The following is a 20,349-nucleotide window of genomic DNA, read 5'->3' as shown; positions in this document are numbered from 1 at the left end:
CTGCCTCTGCCTCCCAAGTGCTGGGATTAAAGGCATGTGCCACCACCCTGCAACTGTCTATCTTATTTTTTAAGACAGCATTTCTCTCTGGTACTGAGACTCACCATTCAGTTAGGCTGGCTCATTAGCAACTGCCAGAGTTCTGCCTGCCTCTGCCTCCTCAAAGCAGGAATTACACGTGCATGCCACCAGGCCTGGTTTCTTCTACAGGGACTAGGAATCAAGATCAGGTCCTTGTGCTTGAGTAGCATACACTTTATCAACTGGGCTCTCTCCCCAGCCATGGTTTGAAAATTTTATTGTGTGTTAGAATTCCCATGAAGGCTAGTTAAAGCAGATTGTTGGTTCCTACCTCTGACTCAGAAGGGCAAGTTTCTGAGCTATGCTGCCAGGCTGTGGACCATGCTCAGAGAATCTCCAACACATCCTCTTGAGCTAATCCAAGTCCTACTTGGCATCTAGATAGCTATGAAGATGAAAAGTGCTGTTGTCACCTCCCAGGACAGTTGAGGTTTCTGATCTTGGTCCAGAAGACCATATTTAGCTTTGTTAAATGTAGTCTTATTAGATTAGCTTCATTTGTCTAATTTGTCTGCCTCTTTATTGGATCCCAATCCTTTGATCCAAAACCTTGGCTTGCTTTCATAAACTTCTGTTCTCTGAGCATGTTGTCACCAAGCCATTGTGATCTATGTCCAAATTGCTGATAAAAGAATATTGGATAGGTTGTTACATCCCTGCTAATGATATTTATAAAAAGCCAGTGGGTGATGTTATGGTGGAAATGTAAAATTTAAGCTGTAGCTGAGAGATCTTCTACTCGTGACTTCTTAGGGTTCTATGAAATACCTTCAAGACACCTTGAGCTCCTGTGCAGTAATATTCAGGGAAGAGTGTGAGCTCTCCTTGCCTATGGCTGGTGGTAGTCAGTCCCCTCTCCCACTGTTGCATTGTTGAGTACCCCAAATTCAGTATCTTTTGGCTACATGTCAAGATCATCTTCAAGTCTCTTCTTCCTGTAAGCATGGATATTCTGGCCCTCCTCAGAGAGTCTTTAGCTCAAGTGTCAAGGATGGAATATAAAATGTGCCCCCATGGGCACATTTGAATCTTTGCTTCCTGGCTAATGCTGCTAATCAGAAGGCTGTGGAACTTCTAGGCTATAGGACAAAAGTAGATAAATAGAGACCTGGCTTTCTACAATGTGAGCAGCCTGTGCCATGCTCACTGATCCATGAACTAAGCTGTCCTGCCACACCTTCCTCACCATGTTGAACTGAAACACTCTAAAAACGTGAGTCAAAAGAATTTCTGAGCCAGGAGTAGTGATGCAAGCCTGCAATCCCAGCACTTGGGGAGGCAGAGGCAGAGGCAGGTGGATCTCTATGAGTTTGAGGCTAGCTTGGTCTACAAAGTGAGTCCAGGACAAGCAGAGCTATACAGAGAAACTTTGTCTCAGGAAAAAAGAAAGAAAGAAAGAAAGAAAGAAGAAAGAAAGAAAGAAAAAAGAAAGAAAGAAAGGTCACAGTGGTATGAAAGTAACAAACATGTCGGGCAATACACAATCCCAGAAGTGTTGCGAAGCACCGCTGTTATACATAGTGTCAGCTCTTCCCATGAAGAGGAATGTTCAAGAAGGGATGGGTTCTTCTGACTTCTCTGAAGATGGAACCCAAGGAGGAAATCAATTGATTCATGCCTAACGAATATGATGGATCACATTCGTGAAGCACTTACTGCATCCAGGGCAAAGTGGTTTATGCATTTGGTATCACTTATATTGCACAACACCCATAAATAATGCCAAGAGATAATGATATTATCCCAATTTTACAAAGAACAAAATGAGGGCATGCAGAGGTTCACAATAAGAAGATGGGAGTGCTGCAAATCCAGAACCTCCCTACTTACTTCCTTTGAAAGATATCACCCAGCATTCCCAGTTATGAAGATTGGACCTCTGCATTCAGCACATTGAGCGTTTGGTGATGGTTACCAAGCAGGTCTCAGAAAGCCCAGAGTTAACACATCCAAAATTCCCATAGGAACAAATTCCTAAAAGTTCACTACAGGGTGATGAGATGAGTGCTTTTATAGTACATAGAAGCACAATCCTCATATGGCCACCAGGGATGTGCTGAGATAGAAGGTAGCTAGGAAATCGAAACATTCACACCCAAGAGGTTTTATCAAAGCAGTGTTCCAAAGACCCTCAGCCATCAACAAAGATCTATTTAAATCCTCCACTTTAATTATCTCCCTTCGGCATGAGTGGGTGGTTCGATTTCCTTGGGGATTAGGTGAAGATGTTTGGTGTGGCTCTAATGTTGACAGCGCTTGTGCTACAGAACTGGTCTCACGCAGCAAGTGCTCCATAAGCGTGAGCCTTCTCTACCATCACCATTCTCATAATGCAAAGAGGGCACTGAAAGTCAAGTTCACTGGGACACAGACTCTGAAATTGAGATTTTCATGCATTCTGCTGGTTAGTGCTCTAGGGAAACAATGCCTGGGGCATCGTGAGGGAAGTTGGATTGGGCAGAGATGCTGATTTCTATAGAGAGGTCTCCGAATCTGTGAAAAGTCCTGTCCTTTTAGCAGTTCTTAGTCAAGACAAGGGGAGTAGGTTTTATGCCTTGTACTGAATAATCATGAGTTGAAAGTTCCGGGGGGGGGGGGAGGAAAGAAGAAGAAGAAGAAGAAGAAGAAGAAGAAGAAGAAGAAGAAGAAGAAGAAGAAGAAGAAGAAAAAAAAGAAGAGAAGAAGAAGAAGAAGAAGAAGAAGAAGAAGAAGAAGAAGAAAGAAGAAAGAGAGAGAGAGATATATCTTAGATTTCAGCTGAAATTAATTCTGTAGAAGAGAATAGGCTATATGCTTTCAGAAGCCATTACTCCCAGTAGCAGGATGAGTGAAGACTGGGGTCCTAAAATGACATTCTGGGGACATATGGCAGAATCCACCACAAGAGCAGCGGTGCAATACCCACCTTACAGAGTTCATTCCCTCATGCTCATGGAGCAATTGTTACTTATGAATGTTCAAGGTCTCATTTGCATGGTGGACCCTGAGAAGGCAAGAGTTACATGTTCTAACAACTAAGTATATAAAACCCGAGATTAGGATAAGACCATTATTTAAGGATGGGGAAGTAGTAAAAGGAAAATGCAAAATTAAAGAGATCAGAGAACAAAGAAAGGAGCAAGGACTGTGGACAGAGAAAACAGAAAGGGCTTAGCCTGCAGTGCCACCAATATTCTCGCAAGGTTTACATAGTCCTTGGAGTAAAAGTCAGTGTTAAATTACATCCAAATGCTTTCTCCACGTCCCTGGAAAGCTGCGATCACAGGATACTGCAGAACATGCGGCATCAAGCAAAACGCCTTCAAATTCCAGTAGAATTTGACACCCAGTGGGCATCAAGGACTCCAGTATCTGAGAGGGACCAAACAGATCTGATATAGGCTCTGACCAAGCAAAAACATCCAGCAAAAGTAAGCCATTCATTATTCTGGTCTTGTCTTACTGATAAGATGTTCATCAAAGCACTAAACTCCAATGCAGGTAAGGTCGGAGGAGCAAATGTTTGATTCATTTTATTTCTTAAGAACTGGAAGTTTTGATATCCGTTTGTTACTCCCAGCTGGTAGCACGAGCATGCCCGGGAAAATAGATATTGATTGATCTCAGAAAAATCTTGTTCATATTTTTTTTTCTTTCTCGGCTTTTTAAGCACCCGGTTCTTTAATCTCAAGACTGTGAAAATGATTTGCTCTTGGAAGGAAAAGTATGTGCATAGCAAGATCCTTTTGTATGTAAATCCCAAAGAATATCGTATGCGAGGACAACCAGAACTGCCCTGAGTGAGTCACAGCACAGAGAAGGCCCATGTTCAATCAGAGGGTGGAAAGGTTGTGTTTTAGATAGCCCAGGCCCTTTCTTCCTACTTTTCTTGACTGTCATCCTCTTGGGATCTGGCCCTCACATAACTTTATTTACCTTCTCAAGCCACCATTGTTAAGAAAACAAGCTTTCACATGCATATGAGAAATAATGAATTCCCCAATCCATCTAACATTTTTGCATAGCCTACCATTTCCTTATTAAGTAAATGATGGGATGGTTGCCCCACCCAGATCACTTTCTCTATAACATGAACAGCGATGATGGGTGCTACTAGCAAAGGGTATAGCTGTATGCGTTCTTTATTGCCACTGTGTCTGAGAACGGAACTATATTCAGATCATCTGTCTAAATTAGTATTCAAGACATACTTCAGTAGTATTTTCACCATGCAATAAAATAGCCAGAGAGACATATTGGGAATGTAAATATCCAGAGCCAGTTTTCAACAGAAACAGAAAAGCAGGGCACACAAATAAGCTCTCTCCAATGCCAAGACTAACGCTTTCAATGTGGAGGAGTTGGAGTTATTTATCTGCTCAACCCCCGGGAGAGGAGGGGGCATTCATTCCTACGATTGCCGTTGAAAAGGTTAACATCTCTATGTTCCATGTTGTGTGCTGACCAAGGCATGAGCTCCAGAAGGGTTCTTGGCAGCAGTCCGTTGTGTAGAACATTCATTCGCATCCAATTTAGATTCAACAGACTCTCTGTGTTTTGGGGGTTGGCTTACAACACTGACAGTGACATCTGTGCTTCCCCAGGAGTTCAGAGCTCAGCAAATAAATGACTACACAGTGTGACAATCCCACAAGAGGCTGCTGCGCAAGGGTGATGGCGAGCATGGCGACAGTAGTTATTAACTTGTCTCTTTGGAATTGGGTGCTTCTCAAAGGAAAGGATTACTCTTTACTTCCATTCTTCAAATCCTCCAGCCCTAGTCCACCTCTCCATGGACAGGAAAAAGGTGGCCCTAGCTTGATTTTTTCCATAGAGCCACAGAGGACACAGGAGTCCCAAATACAAACAGCCCTCTGCTGCTGTAGTAGGGCAGGTTGCTGATTAGCAAGATGTATAAGAAAACTGTGGTTTTAGTAGGACAAATGGAGAGAGGTAAGGAGTGGCAGTTGTGTCTATATCATCCTAGGGTGACGGGAATAGCCTCTATCTAGGCTAGCCAATATGGTAGCCACTGGATACACATGGATACACTTCAAATATGGTCATCATGACTGACTACAACAGTCATTTTTGTGGTAGATGTAACCAAACACCTGATATAAGTTAGGAGAAGGAATGTTTCATTTCAACTCATATTTGCAGATGATGTAGTCCTGAGCCTCTCATGCCATTGATTCTGGGTGTGGCAGGCTAGCATGGTGGTGACAGGAAGCAGGACATCAGAGAAGGGGGACCCAAAATGTAACACCCAAGAAACCCACTTTCTCCATCTTAGGTCCTACCTATTAAGGCTTCCAGAACATCCTAAAATAGTGCCAGCAGCTGGAGCCTAAGTGTTCAACACATGAGCCTCTGAGGGGTTGGGGGGGGGGGGGGCGGGAGGATTTCAAATTCAAACCAAAGCACTAAGGGACTGAATTTCAAATGTTGTTTCATTAATATTTAAGTGTCATTGGCTTAAAAAAAAGAGAGTAGCAGGATCATGATGCTCCTGCCTCCCCCATGGATAGTTAGCAACTCTAGAAGCCTGTCTTTCAAAAATGCTTAGCATAGGTCACATCAAAGGCTGGCAGAGGATGCTTCTTTAACTGGAGACCCAAATAAGAAAACATCCAAGAGTTTCAAGCTTTTCCCTTATCCCCCAGCTCTACTTGGCTGGCAGCCTGGGCTGTGCACTGGTATAACAGGGAAAAGGAGAAGCAACTAAATCAAAGGCTTGCTGTATTGAAGTGCTCTGGAGAGAGCAAGGATTTACCCCTGGGAAGAGGAAGGTTAAAGGTGAGCAAAGATAAATATAAAAGACCAGAGAGCAAGAGCAGAGTTTAAAATCTGAGAGAGGGGCCATGGAAATGGCTGGGTCGGTAAAAGGCTGGCAGCAGAAGCATGCCTGGCTTAGCTCTGATCCCTAGCACCCACGTGGAGAGCTGAGCCCAACTATCTACCCTTGTAAGACAGCACTGGGGAGGCAGATACCAGGGTCATGAAGCTTGCTGGCTAGCCGATCTAGCTGAATTGGGGAGCTCTAGGCTCAATAAGAGAACAAAGAAACGAATGAATGAATAATGGTGAAGAGTAAAAGAGGAAGGTACTGCAGGAAGCTCTGGTATCCAGGAACATGCATGGAAACACACACACAGAAGAGAGAGGCAGGTAAGGGAGAAGGAGGAAGAAGAGGAGGAGGGGGAGGGGCGTGTGAAGAGAGCAGAGGCAATCTGGAGAAAGCAGGAGGCATTTGGGGATGTCTATGGAGGAACACCAATTTCATGACCTTTGTCACTCAGATGGATCCGGCTTGCTTGTTTTCTAGAGGTTGCTGTATTGACATGACTTTTCAGTTCTGTTAGGAGTTTGATGTCTACTCAGGAGAGAGCAAGCCGAGCTGTGCAGAAGAACGGAAAGGGAAGAACCTGATTGGAAAATGATAAGTAAACTGCCCAAGGAAGGAGCCAAGTGCTGCTGGCTGAGGGCACGGGCCTTGCAGCTTGGAGGAGGCAAGAGGGTGACAATGACCTTTGGTATTTATCTCCTCACATTCCAGAGGTGCTGGCTGTTCCTCTGATCAGATCAAAAAGGCCCTCAAAACCGAAGCTGCTGTTTTGGGAAGTGGGAGGGTGCATCAATGCCTGCACAAAACATCTTCAGCTCTGACTGCAAGGTTGACTCAGAGGGTATGACAAAACCCCCAGATGGAGCAATTTCAGTGAGTTTTTCTGGGAGGATAAAAAGAATCCAATTACAAAATCACTCAGACCAATCATAGGAACGGTGGGCTTAATAGCTCTCCATTAGCTGACTGAACTAGGATAGCAGAGATAAATGAAAAAGCAATTCTCTTTGATCCTAGGCAAGGACTGCTTTTCTTCTCCCACCAAAGATGATGAGTAACTCTTCTGGGAGAAAAGAGGGAGCTATTGAGAATGTAGTGAGAGAGCCTCACCAGAGTTCACACAAATTCTGGACACAGGCTATCTGCATGGGGTAGGGCACTGCTCATTGTGTGTCAGTTTCCTAGAGAAACAGCTGCATCTTCAGAAACAACAACAACAACAACAACAATCAGCCTTACCTTGAGAGAAAAGTGGCTCAGAGAATCTAGTCTTGGATGAAGACAACTAATGGATCAGTGTTGTTTTCCCTCTCCAGGGTCTCGTGTTTATGACAGAGTAGTGAATCACGGGAACATAAAGAGGGACAGAATGGATCCTGGAGACAGACACACCCTGACTCAAATAAGCTCTCTGGGCAGTTATTATTTATTTATTTCTGAGTGCTGAGATTTAAATTCAAGGTCTCATACATGCTGAGCAAGCATTCTACCATTGGCCTAAGCTACATCTGTAGAGAAGATCTTGATCAAATTTATTCACCTCTTGGATCCCAGTTCTTCACCTGGTGTCATAGAAGTAGCTGCAGAATGCTTAAAATAGTGTCTGTAACAGAAGGAAAGGTTCCCAAGAGGGTTGATATGATATGAATAATGATATAATAATAATAATATAAATAATATATGAATAATATAAAAGAAATGATGATAGCATCCTTATGTTGTCTTCAAACAGTGAGAATATGACTCTAGGCAGAGTGGACACAAAATAGGTGTATAATATGGTTGCTTCGGGGGCACTGGGGGCAAAGAGAGTGACAGGAAAGGGTCATGATTAAAAGGGCAAAAGAGGAAAACTATATTCTGAGCACCCATATAACACCTCATAGGAAACACTTCCAACTATCTGAAGATCGAGGAGAGATGGTTGGAGGCTGGTGCATAAAAAGGAAAATGGGAACAAAGTCATGGAGATACAGTTTCTTCCCAAATTCTGTTGCTGATACATAGGGCCTGGGGGATGCCTGAGTGAGTGCTTCAAGAATAACAGCTATCAGAGGTAGCCCCAGGGTTCTCTCAGCTAGCCCTGGCCTCCTGCTCTTGGTGGAGCCAGAGGTCAATAGGCATAAAATTACAGTGCATCCTTAGGGGTCAAAGTCCCACATTTCCCAGCCTAGATAAGGTAGTTATTGGAGAGCAGGAAAGAAACTCTGGGTCCCATGATAACACAGTGTGTTAACCAGAAATACAACTCTCTGAAACCATATTGCCACTGGGCATTCATTCAGTCTTTATTCAAAGACCCAGCAGCTGCAGGGGTTGGAAGAGATTACTTTTCTTGTTGGGGAAAAAATTCTACATAGACCTAGGTTTCTTACTGATGATGGAGGGAAACTTAAAGCTGCATCAGGAGTGGCCACTGGCTCTGTTACAATAACCGTATTTATTCCCTGCAGAGCCAATCATTTATCTATCCTGTGAATACTTATTGAATGTGTATATTAACCAAGCCCATACTTGGCAAATAATCATTGGTTGGTAATCTTAGAGTTTCCAGTATTACTAAAGAAGTATGAAAGACTTTAGTCTATATTATTTAATCACTTTAAAATGTGAGATGTAAAATCCTGAAATTGAATAAGCAGGGCTGTCATTCCAGCCCTCTCACTGGTCTCTCAATACTCAGGAAGTTAAGAACTGTGAGTCTGAAGCCAGCCTGGACTACATAGAGAGTTGAAGGCCAGTCTGTACAATCTAGTAAGATTGTGACTCAGAAAACACAGAAGGGTTTGGGGAGAGGATGGAGAGGAATTGCCTATCCACTGCGGTGCCTGATGTTATAATCAGTCCAATGTAGTTCTTTTTCTCCTTAAAAATTATTTTTATTTTTTGAGATTATGATTACATCACTTCCCTATTCTATTTCCTGCCTCTAATCTTCCCGTGTACCCTTACTTATTCTCTTTCAAATTCATAGTCTCTTTTTAAAATTAGTTGCATGCACATGTGGTTCTCATATGTAACTTTTGGTCACTGTTCTCTACTAATTTTGGAGGATTTATTCCCCTCCCCACAGTACACTCACATACAGGATACACACATATAAACATTCACGCAAGTGTGTCTGCATGTCGGCACTCTGTCTGTCTGTCTGTCTGTCTGTCTGTCTGTCTGTCTCTCTCTCTCTCTCTCTCTCTCTCTCTCTCTCTCTCTCTCTCTCTCTCTCACTCACACACACACACACACACACACACACACACACTCCAAGTGGGCTGTTAACCACGCAGTTGTATTATTTTAGGCCAGTATACGAGACAACAAGACAAATACAGACAATCTAAGTTTTTTTATTCCTTTGGGGACTAGGGAGAGAGAGAGAGAGAGAGAGAGAGAGAGAGAGAGAGAGAGAGAGAGAGAGAGAGAGAGAGAGAGAGAGAGAGAGAGAAATCTAGAGGCTTCCAAGCAATGACCAACCCAATTCTTTCCCTGAACATCAGAAGAAAAACATTTGTTGATTTCCTGAGGCTTACTAAGCCCCCGCACAAGGCAGCCGCAGCTAGAGGTTGACACCTCTGCCAGTCTCAAGATGGAAATTTATCGTAGGCTCTATCTCGGGAAAATGGAGACTATGAATGGTAAGAGGGGAGAGAGTGAGCAGAGATGACAAGAGCAGGAACCTGTCACAATGGTCAACATAGATGAGACAAAGACAGAGGTCAAGGGGGAAAAAAAAAAAAAAACAAAACAGGCTGTTCTTCCCTCCAAAGATTCCTAAGCTTGGTTTAGGTCCTGGCATGCAGTAGGGGCACAGTATGTCTGGGTCCCACTTCTGTCCTTTCTTTGGGAATCAATCTTAGCACATCCTGCCTAGGCTACTCTTGATGTTAAGGTATTGCAATACTTTGGGGAGTCATGTGGGGTCTAAATGGTGGGCTCCCACCAGAAAACCTTATGAGGGAGGGGCTAGGAAAGCAGCTCAACGATAAAGCACTTTTCAAGCTTGCACAAAGTCCCAGGTTCTATCCTTTGCGCCACACACAGGAAGTTTTAAGGACTACTGAGGGGCTCTCTGATGTATTTCTTTGCATCTCTTCCACACAGTAATGTCTTTTGGATGCATAAGATGTGCCACAAAAAAAAAAAAAAATCATTAATTCAAATACCAACATCATTGCTAGGAATTTTAAGTGCACTATCAATCTGTGTACGTGTGTATGTGTGGGTATATTATGGGTGTGGGTGTGAGAGCATGTGTTAGTGCATACGTGAATAGATAGCCACATCTGTGCTTCTGTGTGAGGAAACTGGAAATCCACCTTGAGTACCAGTGCCCAGGAGCTGCCCACTTAGTTTCATGTTTTGTATTGTTCTATTTTCTCCTTGTTTGAGACAGAGTCTCTCACTGGAACCTTGGCCTCGTCAAATAGGCTGCAGTGGTTGGCCATCAAGCCTTGAGGATCTATCTGTCTCTACCTCATTAATGCTGAGGTTGCAGGCGTACACTGCCACATCTAGCTGCTTATGAGGGAGCTGGGGACTGAATTCCGGTTCTCTCACTTGGGCTTGCAAGTGCTTTACCAGCTGAATGATTCCCCAAGTCCCTGTTATTTATTCTTATCCTTCCACAAAAAAAAAAAAAAATGGTATCTCATTGGTACTATGACATATATATTGCATATGAGCAAATTGAGGCTTCAAAGGAACCCGACCTCATCCCTTAGTTGCACAACTTTCTAAAGATGATCAGAATCAGGATTTACATTCGGGCCTAAGGTACGAGTCCTTATGTTTCCCTGTGTAGGGGGAGAATTATCTTGCATTGAGCTCTGGGAACCACACTCATTTAGAGAAGTCGAGAGTAAAAGGACCCGGAGCTTTAGGTGCAGAAGTGCTATTTGGCGTGCCATGCTCCCAGCCAGTGCTGCAAATAAGATGAGATGAAGGAAGAGTCAGGGGTCACTGGCAAAAGAAGATTAAAGGCAGAAACTGACTGCATGCTCTTATGAAGAAAATATCACATTCAAAGATAGAACTGTGCCTTCCTCGGGAGCACGGATGCTGTCTCCTGAGCCTTCAGACATAAAACTCACTCATTTCAATGCCATGACTCCAGCCAATTTCCTGTATGAGATCACACACAGAGGAGCTAATTTGAGATTACATGCCTGCTGCCCTTTCCTATGAAGAGTCTCTTCTGGCTTCTAATTAAAGTTTTTCTTCTATGACAAATGCCAAGATGTCAAAGGATTCATCTTAGGACAGAGAAGTGTCAGGGACTTGGGGGGTGTAGTTTCTCTGTGCCTGCGTGAGCTTTGTTGCTAGCATTGGATGTCATTGATGGACCCAAAAGTCATGGGATTTGGAATCCTTTGAACTACCATGAACCAAACTCTCAAGGATTGGTTATCCATGCACACCTGACAGGCAGAGAAGCCGCGCTGCTACCTATGGATGCTGTGGAAGGGCCGGTGTCATGGTAGTCCTAGGGCAATGTCATAGAGAATAGAATGGCTTACTGTCAAACCTAGAAATGAGAATCAAAAGCCAAGAGACATTCATTCGAACCTGAGAAGTCTAAGGAAGGAAAATCGCCTTTATTGAGCACCTACTATGAGCAAGGTATTTTGAGAGCTGCTGTAGTTTGACTGTGGAACGTCTCCCCAGAGGCTCGTGTGTTTGAACACTTGGTCCAAGCTGATAGTGCTGTGTGGGAAGGCTGTAGAACCTTCAGGAGCTGGAGCCTTGAAGGGAAAAAAAATAATGGGTGGAGGGCCTTCGGGCCGGGCTTTGAGGTTTTGTATCACAAGCTCACTTCCTGTTCATCCTCTCTTTGCCCGCCGCCAACGCAACATGACCAGCTGGCCTCCAGATCCTACCGCCACGCGTTCCCCACCGTGACAGAAGGTACCCTCTCAAACTGGAAGCCTGAAAAACATGTTTTCCTTCTTTTTCCTTGTTGTCAGGTATTTTATCGCAGCAATGAGGAAATGGGTGTAAAACAAGGGCTTTCATAGACTCTTCCAGTTTACACAATACCTAAAATCAGGCATTGTTACTAGGATGAGTTGAAAGTGCTGTTTGCTTAGGATCGAACAGCCGCAGTGAGGTAGAGTTAGGATCAGGTCTCAGATCAACAAGAGTTTTTCAATATTTGTATCTAACTTCTGAGTCCCAGGTTCCTCTCCTGGAAAACATGGTTGTTAATTCCTGAGCTACCCACTGTTCCAGGATAGGGCAGATGGGATTCAAAAAACAAAACAAAACAAAAAACCAAAAACCGATATGCCTAATGAACGTTGATCCCACAAGGATGCTGCATGTTGGGGACACGGTGGGCACTATTGTTTGTCATCATTCCTCATGCCCATCATGAGGTACCTTTGGTTTCTGTCTGGTGTCTCTCTAACTGAGCTCTGGCTGCTGTAGGAACCTACTACAAGCTCATGCTCAGACACACATGACTAACAAAAAGCAAAGCGAAATACTAAGTCATGGCTGCCTATAACCAAAACCCAGGCATTTTGTAAGGGCAAAACTGATTCTTGCCCAACCTGCTTTCCTACCAAAGAGCGCTGACCACCATCTCCAGCTACATCTTCTACAGGAGAATGAGTGAACTGATAGTTTCTCCATTCACCTCAGAGCCTTGTGGATGCTACACATGTGCTCTACCACTGGGATGCATTCCAGGTTCAGAACAGGCTCTTTCTGAGCGGGCTCGTTGCTTTTCTTCCAGCTCTTCCTTCAGGTACTCTCTCTTGATCCCACACTTCTTTCAATACCTTCACCTCAGCTCCAAGAGACTCTAAGGACCTACCTGCTACCAGAACGTAATCACAACGATGACATCAGTGACTTTTTGGCACATTCAAACATTCTAAATGGCACGGTTAAGCTAATTGAAACTCACTTCATTTTTATCTTAGTAGAACTGTTTCCACTTGGGTGACTCCCACTCCACAAAAACATATATTACTACTACAAATGTTTCGTTTCTCAGTCTTGTTGGCCCTACACTGCAAATGTTTCCAGTTACAGCTTCTGTTACTGGGGCTATGTGTTGATGGTCATTGCTGTTGCTATCATAATGGAAAAATTCAGAGGAAGAAGAGAATATATGTAATATGGAGAGAGGAGGGAAGGAGAAAAGGAACAGCCTAGTGTCTCTATTGAACCAGGAATAAAATAGTCTCAAAAGGGATGAGAGGGATCCCTGTAGTCAACATAATGAGGCTAAGCATGCGACAGAAGAGCCAATGTGTTTAGGTTAAATATTAAATGTCTCCCTAGGTTCGTGTGTTTAAACATGTCATCTCCAGCTGTTTGGGGTATGTTGGGAAGTTTTGGAACCACTGGGGACTGTGCATGGCTGGTGGAGGTGGGTCACTGGGGCTAGGTTCCTCAGGATAATAACCTGACCTAATTTCTAAGCTCCCTGCTTCCTGATCCACTACTTTTGAGGCAGCAGCAGTGGCGAGCTCCTACCACCATGGACTGAGCCTCCCCAGCCACCATGCCTGGCCAGCTGTGGACTGGTCAGCTGTGGTGGACTGTTTTTTTTTTCCCAAACTGTGAGCCAAAATAAACCTCTCTTCCTTTAGGTTGCTTTTGCCAGATATTTGGTCACAGTGATGATAAAAAAGATAGATGCCGCTTTTCTGTTCCTTCCTATTCAAGTTGCCAGAATGTCTAAACTGGATCTGATCACATATATTTAAACTTTGGAAGGCTGTTGCAAGTTCTAGTCCAGCCTGGGATGCTTAATGAGACTGTGTCTCAAGACAGAACAAAACAAAATGAACAAAAATTTTGCATTCTATTACTGGGCAAACAGGAGCCATCACTGTTCCCAGCTCTTGTTAGCAAGGATATAGGTAATAAGTGAACGCAAACTTCAGGAGAACAACCCCTGAACTAGCACTTGTGTCTGCTCGTTACCAAAGTAGACTCAATTATGACTCAGCGCAGAGTCACCTTTTTCATGTCAAGCCATGCTACTCAACACCGAGTCATTCAGAACACTGTAGCCCAATGTCCATGACAGAGCACCTTCCGAGTTAGGCACTGGGAGTTCTCTGAGCATAATTTTTCAGTTTTATGAACAGCTGTGTCATTGGACCTCCCAGACTCCATTTTCTTACTTGAACAAACTCAGAGCATGTCATTGGCTGTATTTCATCCCATCAAGCTCATTAGTGGCAGTTTAATGCTATACTGATTCAGGACATCTTGTCTTCAATCTGTCAGTGTTTGCAATGTGGCCAGTTAATCAAAAGAAGCAAAGGAAAGAACTCTACTGCCTTGGGTGGATGCGAGGTTTAATCGGCATAAGCATTCTTTGTCAACAGTCCTGGTAACTTTATCCTTAATGTGTCTTATACCTCAGAAGTGCAGAGGAAATGGAGGTGACACAAATACAAATGGGCATCTGGGGGCAGACATTATATAGTTATATCTTGAATCAATAGAAGTCATCCACGGTGCTTTCTCTGTGTTACTCATCACTGGGTCTGCCTACTTTTCTGTGACTCTTTTGTACTCTCTCTCTCTCTCTCTTTCTCTCTCTCTCATCATAATTTCCTTATCTCTGGCTCCCAACTGTAAGGAATAAAGGAACAATATGGACTTGGATTACACACACACACACACACACACACACACACACACACACACACACACACACACGACCTTGTGGACCTATATATGCACTCAATTTCTGGCTCGTGACAACTGTTCAGTGAGTATGCATTCTTCCCCTGTCTCCTACATACTATCATGATATATTAGAATTCTACCCATCTGCTGGCTTGCTTCTGGTGTGGCCTGCCCTCGGCCCATTTTTAGATCAGCCAATGGGGCCATGACTAGCCAGAACCATTTTTCATGCAATTGGTCCCCTTCCAGAAGTTTCATATGGCCCCTTGCTGTAAATCACTCTGGGAAAATAAATGTCCCCTATCCATTAGTGACTTTCTGCCACAAGCCAATTTGAGCCACAAACTAGACAAAGCTTGTTAATGGCCACTTAAATACATTCCTACAGCCCAACCTAGAGACCTTCAGCCAGCCTCAAACCTTACCAGCTCCTGTCCAAACGACTTGATGGCGAAAAGGTTATATGTCATCAGACCCTTGTCAAGTAAGGGAAACACACACCCTTGTTTGTCTCGGATCCTTCCAATTTGCCCCTGCTATTCCAGCATCATTATCAACCATTTCGCTCTCAAAACCATTGAAGCTTGAATGATGAGACTCTATAAGGTAGTGATGGCAACCAAAAATAATGGTTTAGATAGTAAGACATTTATTAACCATTAGTTGTATATAAATATCTTATATGTTTTACCTTGTTTCAACTTCAGTCCAGTACTAATAAAAGAGGCACCACCATTCTCTCCATTTTATAGACCGGTCCACTGAGGCTTAGGGTAGCTAATCAGCAATGCCAACCAAAGAGTGAGATGGTACTTCATCAAGATGCCCCTGGGGATGTTGACTACTCATAATTCCCAGGAGAACTGTGCTTTATTGCATGAGCACCTCTGTTTGAGAAAGCCTGTGCTCCCATTAACAGCCCAGCCAGTGGCCAAATGGCTTACCCTGTTCCTTGCTCTTGGGAGGAACTGACTCTGCAGAAGGATCCAATTCAGGTCTCTCTCTCTCTCTCTCTCTCTCTCTCTCTCTCTCTCTCTCTCTCTCTCTCTCTCTCTCTCTGTCTCTCTCTCTGGGCTATGTGCATTGCTGTCTTTACCCTGGAAGGTCTTCCTCAGTAAACTGCTTGCACAAGGCTCCCTGGACCAGTCTCTGGTTCAACCAGAAGCTCAGCCCATGGTATCCAGGTAGCAAGGAAAGGGACAAGTTAGAACTCAAGATGGCCCTTTTGATACCACTACAAGGTTCATTTTATTCTATGCATTTCACAGATTAAACCCCAGGAATCTTAAAGAAAGTGAGGCAAGCCCATCAAGGCCACACAAAAGCAAGAGTAAAGGCTCAAACCTATACCCACATTCACCTTTTTTCAAAGGCCACACACACACACACACACACACACACACACACACACACATACACTCACACATGCACATACACACACTCATTTCCTATTTGGGCACTTAAGCCTACTGTTACACAGCCCACTCAGTGCAGACTTTGTGAAATAAGTTTCCCAGCAGCTGGGATTTTTTTCCCCAGAACCCTCTGTCCTTCCTGTTCTGCATCACTCTCGTTTTGAGCTGTACTTAAACACACACGTAATTTCCAGAGAACCCATATTACTCTGGGAATCACCAAAGATCGTCCCCTTAGCCATCCATTAGAAGAACAATGGGCCCATATGTATAAAGAAACAAAGGACACAACCACAGATGTCACAGTCTAGAGAGGCAAGTTACATTCATGGTATTTCTGAGGGTCACAAAGTGGAATAAAAGGGAAGAAATAGAAGCCCCAGAGAAGACGCAAATACCCACCCAAACCACTGGCTGTGTGATATTTTTTTGACAAATCATTCAATGTCCTCAATACTCAAGTTGTTCTGTAAGAAAAATACCTGCCCAATGAATCCACATATTAGAGGGTAAATGAGATAAAATACTCCCCCTTTTTCCTGCTTTTTTCTTGCCCATTTTTATAATTACAGAGTCAAGGGCTTGAACCTTTTTCCTATGTCTTACTAATACTAATTCAGATGTACTATGCTCTGTTTCCAAGCAAAAGGGACAGCCTCTTTGATGATAAAAGGTTTTCATTAAAAACAGAAAGCAGATAAAAGGAGGACCTTCAGCCACAAGGCCTCAGTTGATTCATAAAAACATGGAATGAGTCATGGTGCCTCTCAAGGCAGAAACCTAGAATCAATGGGACTCTTTGGTCAGCCAATCCAAGACCAGTGGAGGGTGACAGGCCCAGCAGCCCATCTCCACAAGCTATTCCAATGCTGCCTTGCAAACTGATTAATTCTGCTTCTCACTTGGTGAGAGGAAAGCTCAGGTCGGAGCTCTTTGCCAAACTATATTCCTGGTATAGACCAGGTCTGTGTGGCTTTCTGACTAAGCAGGCTTTCTGTAGTGCTGTGGTGGTGGTGGGGGTGGTGGTGTGTGTATGTGTGCGCGTGCGCACGCGTGTGGTGTGGTCAGTGTATGAGTGTGTGTGGGTAGTAGTGGTGGTGGTGTGGAGTGTGTGTATGTGTGGTGTGGTGTGTGGTCTGTGTATAAGTGTATATGTGTATGTGTGTGTGTGTGCGCGCACACGCATGTGGTGTTAGTGGTGTGGTGTAGTGTGTGTGTGTTCATGTGTATGACTCCAATAAAGAGCAGGATTATATGGCAAGCTCTGCAAATCACCTCTTTGCTTTTCTCTTGAGATTATTTCAAAATGTCTCTGCTCCTATAGGCATTTTCTGGCAGTTTGCACAAGGCTACTGAATTCAGAATCTGGGAAACACACACTTATTTATACTGCAGATGAAGGTCTCCTTTTTTGAAATCATATCTGTAACAGTAATTCTTGGAATGTATCCTCAAGAATCCTAGATCCCTCAATCTTCAGTGTAAATGAAAGTACATAAATCACACACACACACACACACACACACACACACACACACACGCATAGGTATATAGCAGTTTTGATGAGGTAGTTAAGGAAAGGAATTCAGTCATACATGGTTTTAATTATACTAGGTAGATGGTCTTCTATCAACAAGTAAAGGCAAATGACAACTCCATAACCCCCCTCCAAGCTACCGCCTCAACACACCCCTCCGTTACCACTCACTTAGAATACGCAGTGTGCCAACTATGCTGGATGCTGTGTGATTTATTGGTGAAAGAGGTAGGTAAGACCCCTGCCTGCTGGATTCAATCATCCTGGCTTTCTAAGAGTTAATGAAAAGACCAGTCCAGTATCCACAGATTGGCCAAAGCTGTTTCTCTTATCCTGAATTCCTCCCCTCCCAGGAGAAACCTCCAAACATCCTTTAAAGCTAAGCAGGACCAGTCTCATATGCGAAGAGCTAACCATGGACCATTGCTCCCACCAGCTGCCTCCTAATGGCAAATAAAACCTGCCCACTGCCAAGGTGGTGAAGGGACGTTTTTTCCTGCCTTTAGATTAGGTTGCAGATTCTGAGTTTCTTTCCAGATCTGTCCTAGGAGGTTTGAGCCAGTTGCTATTTCTAAGAAGTAGGGACACTAGGGGCATAGGAGATCCAGCCAACAACCCCTGTAAGATTCATGGTCACTGTATAATGTTGGGTCCAGTGAGCATCTCCATAACTCCTCACTCCATTTGACTTCAGGGACCTGGTGATGTAGTGCCCTCAGGCAGAGAAAAGCTTTCTCGCTTACAGGATACTGGGGAATCCCAGCTGGTCTAGGTACATTTCCTCAGGAAGAATGGGAATAGAGGGCCTTTTAGAGTGTGGGCTCCTTTTAAAGCCAGCTCAGGACTTCCTAAGGAGCATACCACAGCAGCTTTCCCAGCCACCAAGAAAACAGAAGACAGACGCGGTGCTGAGGGGGAGGGGCGGGGTGGCGGGGCAGCGGGGCGGGGGAGTGCAGGCTGCATCCCCGGCCTCACCTTTTACATAGCTTAGCGACTGAGGATTTAACCCTCTTGATTCTCAGTTCCTTTCCTTGCGTAAGCCCCGGGAAGGAAATTTACAAGGGAGTGCAACCCCACCGTGTCCTCAGCCCCATCTGGAGGCGTAGAGGTGAAAAAAGAGATCAAGTGTCAAGTCCTAGTCAGGACACTTACTGGCAGCTGAGTGGTCTTGGCAGATCACTCATTCCCTCTGAGCTTCTGTTTCCTCACCTTTAAACCTGGGCGCCTGACTTGCTGGGACTCGGGAAGTATTATATGGGATCGCACATGTAAAACTCAAAAAAAAAAAAAAAAAAGCACCGTATTTTAATCCACGCTAATGATTAAGTCCCACCTTTAAGTCCCTCCCAGTGTTGGCAGCTGAGTTGTCCTACCAGAGGGGCAACGCAATATTTCAGACCTCAAGTCCTGGGTACCACTATCCTTCCTGTCACCCTTCATCTGGTATGAGAAGGAGAAGGGCCACCTCTAAGCATCTTCCCCAGGGTCCCCTGGCTTGAGCTGCCCTGGAGGCGACAAGAGCCAAGTGTAGATGTGGAGAGGGTACCCACTGACTGTGGGTGCTGGGTACCTGGTCAGCATTCCCAATCTAGGCTTTCCCACCCACTGCCTGAGCGCCCAGCGCGCAAAAGAGAGAAAAACCAAAAAGTCGTGGATACTGGACCAGGCTTTGACGCGAATCTTGAGCTCGCTGTCCTGTGGCTCTGGCATGGCCTTTCTGGAGAGCTTCAGCTTGTTAAGCCCACCGAAGCCGACCAGCACCACGGCGCGCATCTCCTGGGTATCCCCGAGGCGGTGGGAGCCGTCGCCACCGTCAGTAGGCTCCTTGCTGGTCTCCTTCTCGATCATCTGCTCTGTTTCTTCCGCCTTCTCTATGCCTTCCTTGGCCATGGCGCTCGAGGGGACGCGGGGCGCACAAGCTGCGGCTGTGAATGGGGTCGGGGCTGCTCTCCCGCGGGTTCCTCCTGTTGAATGTGGGATGCTCTTCAGTGCAATGGCTGCAACCTCTGTGAGCCGAGCCGCGGTCCACCGCCTCCACCGTAATCCTCAGAGGAGCAGCGCCCTCGGGCCCCTCCCCCATTTCCTCCAGATCCAAGCCAAACCTCAAGCCCACTTTTTGTAAGGATCTCAAATCAGGCTCTTGGTCGCAAGTTTAAAAACAGATTTCCCCAAGACTCTTGATTAAAAGACGCCAGGAGCAGCCTCCTGGATACCCCAATCCATCACGAGGGCTCAATACTTGGGTATTTACGGCACAGACGCTGGCGCCTTGAAATGGACAGAGATGAACGTCTAGGCCTGGAGGATGCTGCCTCCAGACAAGATTGCCTCTTCTCCCGCGGGTAGGCATTGGTGGGAGGGATAGCTGGGAAATTGGGCTGTTTCCCATCTGCTGGTTCTGAGTGTAGCGGCAGGGAGGTGCAGGAAGTTAAAAATCCATCCCACTACGACTCTGAAGAACGAGATCCCATCTTTATCCTCTGGCATGCCTTGTCAACCAGAATGCTCTTCCTGGACTTTTGTGGCTTTCTGATAGCTAGTTCTCAGGACCAGTGCTTTTTTTATCAGAGAGGCTCCAGAAAAATTCGATCCCAGAACAGGTCTGATTGCTGGGACTTTCAGAAGACAAGTACCTTCTGGCCAACAGGAGCATGTGCACATGTACACACACACACACACACACACACACACACACACACACACACACACACTCCATCTCCCTCACACACATACACACACAGATATTTTCACACACACACCCTCAAACACTCGCTCACATATATACTCAAACACACACACACACACACACCCCACACACAAACACAACACCTGCCTTT

At 44.8% G+C, this 20,349-nt stretch overlaps 1 protein-coding gene across 1 annotated transcript in view; it reads right to left on the bottom strand.

Annotated features, from left to right (window-relative positions):
• Positions 1-19,542, bottom strand: part of Vat1l (vesicle amine transport 1 like) — a 166,621-nt gene extending 147,079 nt beyond the window's left edge. The window contains exon 1 of the mRNA XM_051169134.1: positions 19,176-19,542. Within this exon, the coding sequence (XP_051025091.1) occupies positions 19,176-19,402 (227 nt within the window). The 5' untranslated portion in view covers positions 19,403-19,542. The remainder of the gene's footprint in view (positions 1-19,175) is intronic.
• Positions 19,543-20,349: the final 807 nt, after the last annotated feature.

This window comes from Acomys russatus, chromosome 26 (assembly GCF_903995435.1).
Source record: "Acomys russatus chromosome 26, mAcoRus1.1, whole genome shotgun sequence".
Taxonomy (NCBI): Eukaryota; Metazoa; Chordata; class Mammalia; order Rodentia; family Muridae; genus Acomys; species Acomys russatus.
The sequence above is the reverse complement of the archived record's forward strand: the minus strand, read 5'-3'. Positions and strand labels throughout refer to the sequence as shown.